The following is an 11,646-nucleotide window of genomic DNA, read 5'->3' as shown; positions in this document are numbered from 1 at the left end:
GGCACCCCCAGACCCCGGCCTCCAGCAGCAAGGCAGGAGGCAGGAGCAGCAGCACAGGCAGGAGAACGAGGAGGAGGAGGAGCCGTCGCAGGATGAAGGATCGGACTCAGGAGCTGCGGAGTGTGAGCTTGGGGGTGGGGAAAATGGGGGGAGGGACCCTAGTATTTGGGGAGCGTGTGGGGGTGGAGTGGGGAAGGTGCTGGAATGTGGGGGCAACTGGAGGTTGGTAGCAGAGGCACCACAGTATCTGGAGGCACCTGATGTTCTCCATGAACCTGCATTTTGGGGATAGTGGCCAGAAGGGAGTGGAAGCCGTTAAGACCCAAAGGGCTGGAGAAGTCTCAGGGGCCTTGGACACCCCACATTTCCAGAAGGGCCTCAGGGTCTAAGAAAGAGTGAATGTCAGGAGAGAATTGGAGGGTGCTGTCAGCCCCAGGCAGATTTACCGAATTAGAAGGATGGGGCTGTTACTGGACCAGGCTGAGTGTAGCGGGAATGGGGGATGAAATGGGGGATGCTATGGAGAAGGACACAGGTCCGGACTGAGATGCCAACACTTGGCAGTGAATGAAGTGCGTGTGAGCACACACATGTGTTGCTCTCCATGGGGAGGGGACACCTCTCAGAGACAAGGAGGGAAGGGGTGGCCTTAGGTGGCCAAGGGTCTGAGATGGGGTGACCCCAGAGGTGGGAGATGGGGTTGCAGAGGAGAGGGGAGAGGAGGTTCCAGGTTCGGGGCCATGGAATTGGGTTGTGTGACATGGACTGTGCTCTGCTGGGGGAACTGGAGTATCCTGAACAGTCAGGGTGGGCTGACATGGGCCCCTGGTCTGCAGGCCTGAAGAGACCAGGCTCTAGGAGTCTGGCCAAGCAGTTAGTAGTGTTCGGGTGACAGGAGAAGGAGGGCAGCACTGGTGTCTGCAGTGAAGGCTGCCACTTGGAGAGGCTGAGGGATAGGGTCTTGGTGAAAATGGTTTCTGGGACAGGGAGGATACTGAGGAATTTGGAGAAATGACCTGGGGCCTTGGGAGGCAGAGCCCACAGCCTGTGGTGTGCTCCAGTGTGGTGTTATTTTAATAAAGTACTAGCCCCAGCTGATTTACCCCCATCTGACAGATAAGGAAACAGGTTCAGAGATGGGCAGGAACTTGCCCAAGGTCACCAAGCAAATGGGTGGGAGGATCAGACTGGAATCTGGGTTTCCTATCTGCTGCATTGACATGTGTGTCTGCTTTTTTAGCCTTTGAAACAAAAGTCTCAACACTGTGGGTAAAAAACTGTCTTTGGAGAGCCCCCTGGATTTGGGGAACCAGGTTACAGAGAGATGGCAGGAAAGGGCTTGGAGGCAAGTGATGGTTGTCTCTAGGGAGAGATGGGTTGGCAAGTGGGAAGGAAGGAGGAACTGGTGGTTGAGGGAGGGAATTTTGAAGGTTCATTTCTTTATTAAACTTTTACCGAATAGGCATCAGGAAAATGACAGTAATAAAAATAACCAACATTCATGTGCCAGACACTGTTCTAAGTGTTTTAGACATATTAATTAATTGAATATGTACTAGTATTATCCCATTTTATAGATAAGGAAACTGAGGCCCAGAGAGGTTAAGTAACTTAACCAAAGTTACATAGCTGATAAAAGGCATCCAGGCAGTACCAGTGCTCTAAACTGGCTTCAGTACCAGTGCTCTAAACTACCCTTCTCTCATGATGCAGTTTTCATCTAAAGCAAGTTGTCATCCATTATCTTGTTAGACCCTCACCAATCTCCTGGTAAGGTAGGTAGACTGAGAGACAACCTCATTTTATAGCTGAGGAAACTAAAGTCCAGAGTGGTTAAATAACTCACCCAAAGCCACACAGCTAGCAAGTGAGGAGCCCAGATTTGAATCCAGATTCTCAGCTTTCAAAACTATTCCATGACTCCAAAACCCAGAGAAATGGAAAGTAGTTTTGGGGTGAGATGGTAGAATTGTAGTAGAGAGGGAAGGAAAAGAGATGGAGGAGAAGGCAGGGATGGGAATCCTTATCTGGAGGATACAGGAGACCCTGAGTCAGGAGACCCTGGCCAGAGGTGAGGAATCTTGTCTGCTGGGGCTGCTGGGAGCAGCCAGGTGGAGGAAGTGGGAAGTAGTGTGTAGGAGTGAAGGGGGCTGGGTGAATACTGATGTCTCTGGTGTTAGTCACAGCTCAGGGAAACTGGGGATTTGGGTGGGTGGGGCAAAAAGAAGCTGCCAGACACAGGGAGTGCTGAGGGTCTCTGTCAGGGTTGAGAGCAAAGAGGCTTGGAGGCAGGGGAGACTGGGCAGGGCATGGGAGGCCTGGAAAAGGGGTCTCTAAGAGGCTGAATGGGATGGGGTGGGGCAGTGGCAGGAGGAGATGTCAGCCCAGGGGGCCTGATCAACTTTCCAACAGTGCTTTAGAGTTCCCAAGGCATTCTTAGATCTGTTTATCACAACAGTTGAGGACGCAGATTTGGGAGTCAGACTGTCTGGATTCGAATTCCAGCTTTGCTACTCCTGTGTGACCTTGGGTAAGTTGCTTAACCTCTCTTGTGCTCAGTTTCTTCATATGTGAATTGAGAGTAATTCACACTTCGCCAAGTTGTCCTTAGGGTTGAAATTAGTTACTATGCAAAAAGTACCTAGAAGAAGGCCTGGTACCTAGCAATGCTCTATGAGTGTTTGTTATTCCACAGCTGACTTCTTTATTTCTCTTGAACTTCACATCAGCCCCCTGGGATGGGCAGGATGTGACCCTAATTTATTTTGGAGTAAATTGAGGGCCACAGAGGTAACCTGACTTGCCCAAGGTCACACAGCTGTCAATGGCAGAGCTGAGGTTGAACCAGGGTTTTCTGTCTCTGGTTCATCAACTACCTTTGGTTGGGAACTGAGAGGCCCTGGGTTGGAGTGGAGGCTGCGATGGGGAGTTCATCAACTGGATTAGTGTCCCAGGGTTCAAGGACTGGGGCCAGGGATCAAGCTTAAGAGGAGAGGAAGTGGGGCAAGTGAGGTAGAGAAGGTTGGTGGGAGAGGGAAAACACAAGGAGACATGCTGTGGGCTAGAGCTTGTGAGGAGGCTTTGGAGTGGGAAGTCAGGAGATGAGAGGAAATGGGAAGACTGGGAAATGGGGGCCTGGGGTGGAGAAGCTTGAATCCAAGGCCAGGCGGGAATGGAAGCCGTTATAGGACAAGTCCTGCACCCTGAGGGCGGAGACTGACTCCTCTGTGTAGCACTCAGGTATGGGAAGGGCACAGTAGGTGCTTTGGAAAGGCATACCTAAAATAACATAAGGTAAGAGTGGCCCAGGTATGCAAGAGAGAAGGCAGGGACCAAGAGAACCTGGGTGATAGGTTGGTACCAATCCTTCTGCCTGGCACACTTTTTCCTCTGCCATGAATTCTATGTTCCTCAGATTGTGGCACAGTTAATTCCTTCAGGACTTAGCTCAAGTGTCACTCCCTGACCGTCCTGTATAAAGCCACCTCTGTTGCCCATTTCTGTCACATCTCCTGGTTTATCTCCCTCCTGCTATTTAGCACAATCTGAGATTGTCTTGTTCATTTTTCATTGTCTGTCTCCCTCCACTAGAATGTCAGCTCCTTGGAGGCAGGACCTTCCTGTCTTGTTTACCACTGTATTCTCAGCAGCATCTGGAAGAGAACTAGGCACACACCATATATTCTGTTAAATGAATGAATGACTCTGTGGGGCAGAGGGAGGATGAAGAAGGGAGTAAGTGGTAAGGCAGGGAAGGTGGAGGAGAGAGGTTGGGGTGGGAGGACTAGGCTGGATCATGGGACGAGGAGAGGCCCTGCTCAGGGAGACAGATGGACAGAAGCAGGGGTGCTGTGGAGAGAGGCTGCTGCCTCTTGGTCAAGTGATGCTTGCACCCCTGAGGAGCACGTGTGAGCACGTGTGTGTGTACATGGGCCCCCATGTGTGTTTATACACGCACATACCCACACACTCTGTTTCTTTTCTATCACCCAGTTCCAGTCTCTTTTTGCCTTTTAGTCACCCTCTCACCATCTGTCTCTTTGGTCACTGACTTGCTGGCTCACATTGTCCCTCTCTTCCTTCCATCTATGCACCTGTCTATGTTGTCTCCTGCCACTGACACACACCCACGAGAGGCCTTGGTATCTCTGATGGGGAAGGATTGAAGCTAGAGGCTTGGATCTGGTGATCCTATTCTCAAGGTGGTTCCAGATGGTGCCCAGGATCTCTGCACTCTCTCGTTTAATCCTCTCGAGTGCTTGAGAAGTTGGTGAGCCATCAAGAGCAGAGTGCCTGGGTTCAAAGCCAAGCACCACCCTATCCTCATCCATTAGCTGTATAATCTTGGGCAAGTTACTTAATCTTTCTATGCCTCAGTTTCTTTTTTCTGTCAAATGGGAATAAGAATAGTATCTATTTCATAGAGTGGTTGTAAGAATTAAACGAGAAATTCAAAGCACTTGTAACAGGGCCAAAGTCATAGTAGTCAGTACATGTGTGTTAGATGTATATAATTCTTATCGTCTTCATTTTGCACATTAGGAAATGGAGACTTGAATTTTCCATAAAGTGGATTGGGGTACATTTGATCTTTTCTTAGGTAGTCTTATTTGCCCACAGCCTGTTTTCTTTTAGACTGGCCAACTTCTCCCAGAAATGGAGGCTGTGCTCATAGCAGGGGGGACCCTTGGTGAGTGCATGCACAAGTCCACCCATTTAACAGCTGGACTTGGGCCTGGAGAGGAGCTTAGGTTTTCCTAGGGTCATACAGCAAGTCAAGCGGAGGCTAGAATGCCTGGCTTCCTGTCTGAGCTCTTCCTGTAGCCAGGCACCTCTTACTGGTTTGCTGTCCTGGCCACAGGTGTTTAGCAGTAATGAGGAAACAGCAAACAGACTCTTTGGGGCCAGGTAGGAATAGAAGGGTAGAGGTGAAAGAGCCTGGAATTTAGCATCAGATAGTTAAGGTTCCATCTCTGGCCTTATTTGCTGTGAAGCCTTAGACAGGTCAAGCAACCTCTCTGAGCCTGTTTCCTCATCTGTAACATGGAAGGGGCAAGAAAAATGGCCAACCCTGAGCATCCATTCTTTCTCTGGTAGCATCAGCCATTTTTCTGCTTGTTCTCATTGCCCTCCTGCCCACCAGTTGGGGTTGACATTGTTGCCATTCGGCAAATGCAGAGGTTGAGGCTCAGAGGGGAGAAGTCATGTGGCCTTCTAGCTGCTTACCTGGACAAGTTCTTTAGCCTCTCTATGCCTCATTTTCCTCTTCTATATAAAAAGGGGCTATAATAATATCTACCTCGGGATTATGTGTAAGAATTAAATGGATAAATGTAGCAGAGTACATAGAATCATATCCATAACATGCTATATAAATGTTTGCCATAATTATAATTACGTTGGTCAATGGTCTTCATAGTTTTTTTTTTTTCCTGAAATTAAGAAAAATATCAATACACCTTTAAATTTCTTACATCAAATACAAACTCATGTGATGAGCTAAACTTTACCTAATGGAGAAGCTACATGAACTCTAAGTCTAGGGGAAAAATTGGCTCAAGTCAGAATTTCTTTTTCACCATTGTGTATTTATATTTATTAGCTGTATTCTGCTAGATACAATGACAGTCTAAAAGTTTTTGCTAGTAGATAAAATAATCAAGTCGATAAGAGCAACCAGGGCTGAACATTGTGCAAACTTGACCTAATAATCCAATTGAATGATAGATATTTTAATGACATGTAGAAACTAATTCTGATTACTCATTTATTCATTCATGTTTATTCAGCAATGTCTATGTACCAGTCCCTGTGTAAGCAATGGGGTTAAACAATGAATATAACAGATAGGGCTCTTACTTGCCCATTCAGTGGTCAAAGATAAAAGCTTACATACAGAAAATAAATTATTGAATATCTCTCATAGAGTTTTAGTGAAGATTAAATGTGATAACAAGAAGGTAAGGTCTATGCAGAGGTGCTATTAAAAGGTAATATTTTGCTAGGATTTCGGGGCACATAGCCTAACCCATATTGGGCATTAGCAGGAGCTATGTGAGAGGGGAAATAGCTGCTGACAGAGTTCCCAGAAGGAGGTGGCCTTAGGAGGGGCAGTTGGGGAAGGCATGTGTTAGATGCCTATGATTTCCCAGCCCCTTTCAGCCTGGGTGCCTTCAGGCAAGTCACTTTCCTTTCCCCTCCCTGACATCCCATTCCTTCATCTGTGAAATGGGGGCAATGATAGTTGCTTTGCTTTTCTCATCAGGACTATGGTGCTGAGGATCAAAAGAGACTATAGATGCAAAAGTGTTTGTGAACCATAGAGGATTGTTAGGTCTCAGCTCTCTGTAATTATTACATCAAATAAGTCATACTTGAGCCCTCTACTTTTCTTCCTCTGTCAAGGACAAAGAAACAGGTACCAGAGATGCCTCAGGGGATAATCTAAGGGCACTGGCTTTGGGAACAACAGGGGAGATAGAAATTAGACTTCAAGAAGTCTGAAGTCAGCATGAGGAAGGGCAAGAGACAAAACAAGAGAGTTTCTAGGCACCTGGGCCAGTGACAGGCCTCATGACCTGTGGGCAGCTGGGCTGAGGGCTGAGTGCTTGAAGGCAGAGAAGGGGCAGAGGAATGGCTTTTGGTGCTAGGGGAAGGAAAGTTCATGGGGCAGCTGGCTTTTTGAGGACAGAGCATTATGGGAGGCCAGCAGGTCCTCAGAGATGAGCTGAGCATCCCAGAGGTTTAAGGGTCGAAGTCTATCATGGTGGTCCTGGATCAAGTGTAGGCTTAAGAAGCCAGAAGCCCCATCAGGATCCCCAAGACCCGCCTCTACTTCTGGGACAGCTGTGGGCAGAGATGGAGGAGCCTCCCGTTTCCAGTGGATATTTGGGATTGTCTGGAAATTAAATGTAAATGCTAAACACACTTTCTGACATGATGTGGGGCCCAGTGTCTGTGGGGAGAATCCCTGGAGTTTGGGGGCAGGGCTTGAGCAAGAAGCTGGGGTGGCTTCAAGAGTGTCTGGCTGGGTCTCCTCTGGGCTTGCGGGCTCTTTCCGGTGCTGTCAGGGCTCTGCTGATTCCAAGTTCGGTTGGCTGTCTAGATTGCATCTAGGTCCCATCTGGCTCTGTCTAGGTTCGATCTGAGCTGTCTGGGATCTGTATGTGCCGAGTCTGGTTCAGCCTAAGCCTGTCTGGTTTCTGTCAGGTCCTGTCTGCGATCTGCTCGGACCCTATTGAAGTTTTGTGTGAGTTCTCTTTAGATCCCAACTGGCTATTCCCCAGGTAGACGCCTTTTGGATCCTGTCTCGATTTCATTCAGGCTCTGGTGGTTAGCGTCTGTCTGAGTTTTGGCCAGGGTCTTTCTGGAAATCAGGGTGAACTCTGTTTAAATTTCCATCAGGGCTGATTAGGGCTCCAGGTGTAATTAAGCTTGAAGGGCTCAGCTTTTGTTGTCAGACTTCTGTCCCAAGCAGAAGAGTCTTGAGTCAGGAGTGTGTAGCCTTGGGGAGCCCTCCCTGCCCACCTCTCTTTCCCAGCTCTGAATGAGGATGCAGAACTGAGGCTTGGAGGAGCTAGGAGAACAGGCTCAGAGGGCCCTCCCAAATATCCCTGGGGGTGCTGGTGACCGGCTCTGTCCATATGTGTCAGCATTCAGCTTTGCTGTAGGTCTGTGTGCGGTTGACCATCAGCATGTCAGTATATCTCCATGTGGGTGTTAGTGGGCCTGTCTCTGTGTGCCTTGTGTGTCAGCCTTTCTGTCTGTGTCAGGGGTCTGTCTGTCGGTGGAGGTGTGGGTGGGTAAATCCCTTTGTGTCTCTGAGCCCTGGGGGTGGAGGGCTGAGCAGCTGCAGGTTGCAACTGGGAAATCCAAGCAAGTGAGAGTGGGTGAGTGTAAAGTTAGAAGACGCTGGATGAAAGCAAGTGAGAGTGGCAAGGGGCAGAGCAACTGGAGGGGGAGGGGGATGCAGGTGGGCAAGAGGAGAAAGGCACAGGGAGCAAAGGAGGTCAGGGTGCTGCTTGTTTCTCCTCCAGCCCTCACTGGGCCTGACTGTGCTTGCTCAACCTGGTGTCCGCAGCTGACAGTGAACTGACCTTGCTTCGGGGACAGTGGCTGGAGGGGAAGAGGAGGGAAGCAAAGTAAGGCCTGGGCAGGAGTGGCTAGGGAAAGGGTGGAGAGGGTTAGGTTCTTGGGACTCCATTCCAGACCCCTTCTCAGAGCCCAGAGCCAATTATTGCAAGGCTGACATTTAGCTGGTTGTTACAACATTGAAATACTTCCCTACTGGTTGGTTAATAGTAGCTGTCCTGAGTGCCACCTGCCTCTAGGGTGACTGCACCCACGGGGCCACATCCACTCCTGAAAGGATGCCTTTTGCTAATTCCCTCCAAGGTGTCCTTTAGGCTGTCATCTACCTGGCCCCCAGGACCCTGTTCCACAAGATATCCAGTGTCCATTCTGACTGCTTGGGGCCCTTGCTTGTGCCCTCTGCATGTACTCCACTCAGATCCTTGCTCTGAGCCTAAAGCTGGAAGCAGCAGGACCAGGGCCGGGGCTGCTCATGGTCTCCATCTTTCTTTGCCTCCCAGGCAAAAGACAGTGATGATGAGGAGGAGGTGGTCCATGTGGATCGGGACCACTTCATGGATGAGTTCTTTGAACAGGTAACTGAGCCTACAATGCCCCCAGACTCAGAACACGGCCCTCAGCCGACAATTTCCTTCTCGCTGTCCCCCCCCGCCCCCGCTCTTTGGCATTTTACCAGTCTCTCTGGGTCTGGCCCATTTCCCTGAACCCTTACTGAGCCCCCTGGAAGCCTTTGTCTGGCCTAAAGACTTGGCTGGGTATAGCCAATTTGCTGCCCCAGGTGGAAGAGATCCGGGGCTGCATTGAGAAGCTGTCAGAGGATGTGGAACAAGTGAAAAAACAGCATAGTGCCATCCTGGCCGCCCCCAACCCAGATGAGAGTGAGTGCTGCTGCGGGATGGCTGTGGGCTGGGGGGAGAAGGAGTCTGGGGTCACACTCAGAATTCTCATCCACCCTGCCTCCCACGCAGAGACCAAACAGGAGCTGGAGGACCTCACTGCAGACATCAAGAAGACGGCCAACAAAGTTCGGTCCAAGTTGAAAGGTGAGGACTGCGATCCCCTGACTCAGGAGAAAAAACTCTGCCTTCCAGTGGACCAGACAGGCCTCTCTATCGGGAATGCCTACAGACTTCTAAGAGCCAGATTCCTAAACAAAACCCCAGATTTCCCTCCTTGCTCCAGATTCTTTGGAGAAAGATACACAACAGGGAAATTAGGGAGAGAAGGCTAATTTGCATATGAGTTCTGCTGGTTCCATCAGCATGAAGGTCCACCATAAAAATATAGTCTTCCAAGTGGCGTTAGTTTCATTAAGGCCTCATTTCTCTAGAACAGGTGCCAGGCATAGCACTAAGCACCTAGTAGGTGGGTTCAGCAAATGCTTCTGAATTGGTATCTTCAGCTCAGGACAGATTGGGCTGTATGGCTGACATCAGAGGCTGGCAAGCTTTCTGGAGGGACTTGCCAAGGGCTCATGTATTCGTTCTAATTTAAGGACTTGGGTGCTGGTAATAACCACCTTCCCCCGAAGCAGTGTGGGTTGGGAACCTCCTTGTCTGTGGCGCCAGGGGAATAGCAGTGTTACCGTGTTGCTAATTTGTATGCTTATGGTAATTCAGCATTAGAAAACATTTGCCAAGCACCTACTCTGTCCGAGGCACATTGCTTGGGGAACTGGAACTATGTCAGCTGACTGGCCCTGAGCCCTCTGACTGTGGTGCAGGGAGATGAAGACAGGGACTTGATGCCCTCCTGGTCTCAACAAGAGGCCATGTGTTAGCCTCCAGTGCTGATCTGTAAAAACAAACCTTTTGCACTCAGGAGAGTGTGCTGGAAAGGAAAATGACCTAAGCTGGGAGCACATGAAGTGCAAATCCAGACAGAGGGAATCCAGTTTACATCATTAGCTCATTCTAAACAAATACCCTCAGCTTCCTCAACAGTACAGTAAGAAAATCTGAAGCAATCTCAAATCTGGCTTTTTTTTCGGTAGCAAAATCTTTTTTCCCTCCCCATGAAATCTTACTAAGAACTCCCATACATACAACACATAAAAGTCAGGCCGTTTTGGGTGGACTGGGGGTGGGAGGCCCTGTACTCCTGAAGTTTCTTCTCAAAAGCTGCATTCCGTGGAATAGTTTAAAAATCCCTGGGCACAGTGATTTCTTTGGGCCCATTCAACTCTGACCTTAATAGTCTCTATTAGACCATGAGGAGGACTCCATGTTTCAGGGGTTCAAGTAGAAATAGGAAAAGTGGTGTAGAGAAGCTGACCTTCCAGACCTCTAGAAAAAGAAAGAAGATGCTCCATTTTCCACTAGCTATGTGGTGGCACAAGCTCAGGCTTTGCGTTGTGACTTTGAGTGACTTATTTTACCCATTTGAACCTCAGTTTCTAGTTTTAAACATGGGCCGACATCATGGAACTCCCAGGACTGTTGTAAGAAGTCAATGAGACCCCATCCTTCAGGACTGGGCCATAACCCCAAGTCCGACAATAGGGTCCCAGCCTGGGCTGGGTGTGTGTTCCTGTGCTTTTCCTGCAGCAACTGGGCCAGAGTTGTCACTTAGGCACTGCCTGACATTGCTGGCAGGGAGTGTTCAGGTGCCATCCAGCCCTATACCTCCTCTACTGCTAGGAGAACAGAAGTGATGTTCTCAGGAGGCCCGTCCAAGTCTGAGAGGGCCTGGTGACTCATCCCTGCTGCGTTTTTCGAGCACCTCAAGCTCTTTTATAGAAAATCTGAGTGTCAGGAGTGCATGATCCAGAAGCAGGAATCCCAGTTAATCTGCACACTTTTCCAGAACATGGGAATTCCCAAGACAGGCATCACCCTGTAGGGCAGGGGGAAAGCTATTTTCTCTGTTGGAACATGCATCCACTCACCCTAGAATTTTCCAAAGAAAGGGTGGCCACTAGAACCTGACCCACCTGGAAGAAAAATCCCAGTGTAGGTTCCTGCCCCTTTCCAGAGGATTTAGGAAATGGAGTTCCTTGCGTACAGGGGACCTTCACGGTGGACTGGTCCCACACCCTCTCGTGGGACTGAGCTGCAGTTACAGCTATGGGACTCTCCAAGACCAAACCTTTCCGAAAGAACAAATAGCCCCCTTCTGTCTGGTGACTCACGGACCCTCAGTCTCCATCCTCCTACCTTCCGGACTCCTGCCTCTCACTCTGGATCCTTTACTGTCAGCCCTCGCCACGGGTGTGACATCTCTTCACAGGCCTGGGGCCTGCCTCGGGGTGTCGGCCCCTCATACGTCCCGGACCCCCGCCCCACACGCCCCGGGTCTCCCGCGGGTCACTGCGTCCTCTCTCCCGCAGCGATCGAGCAAAGCATTGAACAGGAGGAGGGGCTGAACCGTTCCTCCGCAGACCTGCGCATCCGCAAGACCCAGGTAGGAGGCCGCGGCCAGACGCGGGTGGGACCGGGACCGGACCCGAACCGAGCAGGGGAGGAGCCGGGCGGGTTGGGGGTGGGTGGGCCAAAGCAGAGCTCGGGTACCCGACCTGGCCAAGGGAAAGCCGGGGCGGGGGCGGAGCTTTGGGCG

At 50.1% G+C, this 11,646-nt stretch overlaps 1 protein-coding gene across 1 annotated transcript in view; it reads left to right on the top strand.

The window, feature by feature from the left end:
- Positions 1 to 43: 43 nt before the first annotated feature.
- Positions 44 to 11,646, top strand: part of STX1B (syntaxin 1B) — a 15,377-nt gene continuing 3,774 nt past the window's right edge. Inside the window, exons 1-5 of the mRNA XM_006914150.2 lie at positions 44 to 122; positions 8,592 to 8,666; positions 8,870 to 8,969; positions 9,060 to 9,134; positions 11,420 to 11,493. Coding sequence (XP_006914212.1) covers positions 93 to 122; positions 8,592 to 8,666; positions 8,870 to 8,969; positions 9,060 to 9,134; positions 11,420 to 11,493 — 354 coding nt within the window. The 5' untranslated portion in view covers positions 44 to 92. The remainder of the gene's footprint in view (positions 123 to 8,591; positions 8,667 to 8,869; positions 8,970 to 9,059; positions 9,135 to 11,419; positions 11,494 to 11,646) is intronic.

The sequence above is a fragment of the Pteropus alecto genome, unplaced genomic scaffold, assembly GCF_000325575.1.
Source record: "Pteropus alecto unplaced genomic scaffold, ASM32557v1 scaffold44, whole genome shotgun sequence".
In the NCBI taxonomy this organism is placed as follows: Eukaryota; Metazoa; Chordata; class Mammalia; order Chiroptera; family Pteropodidae; genus Pteropus; species Pteropus alecto.
The sequence above is the reverse complement of the archived record's forward strand: the minus strand, read 5'-3'. Positions and strand labels throughout refer to the sequence as shown.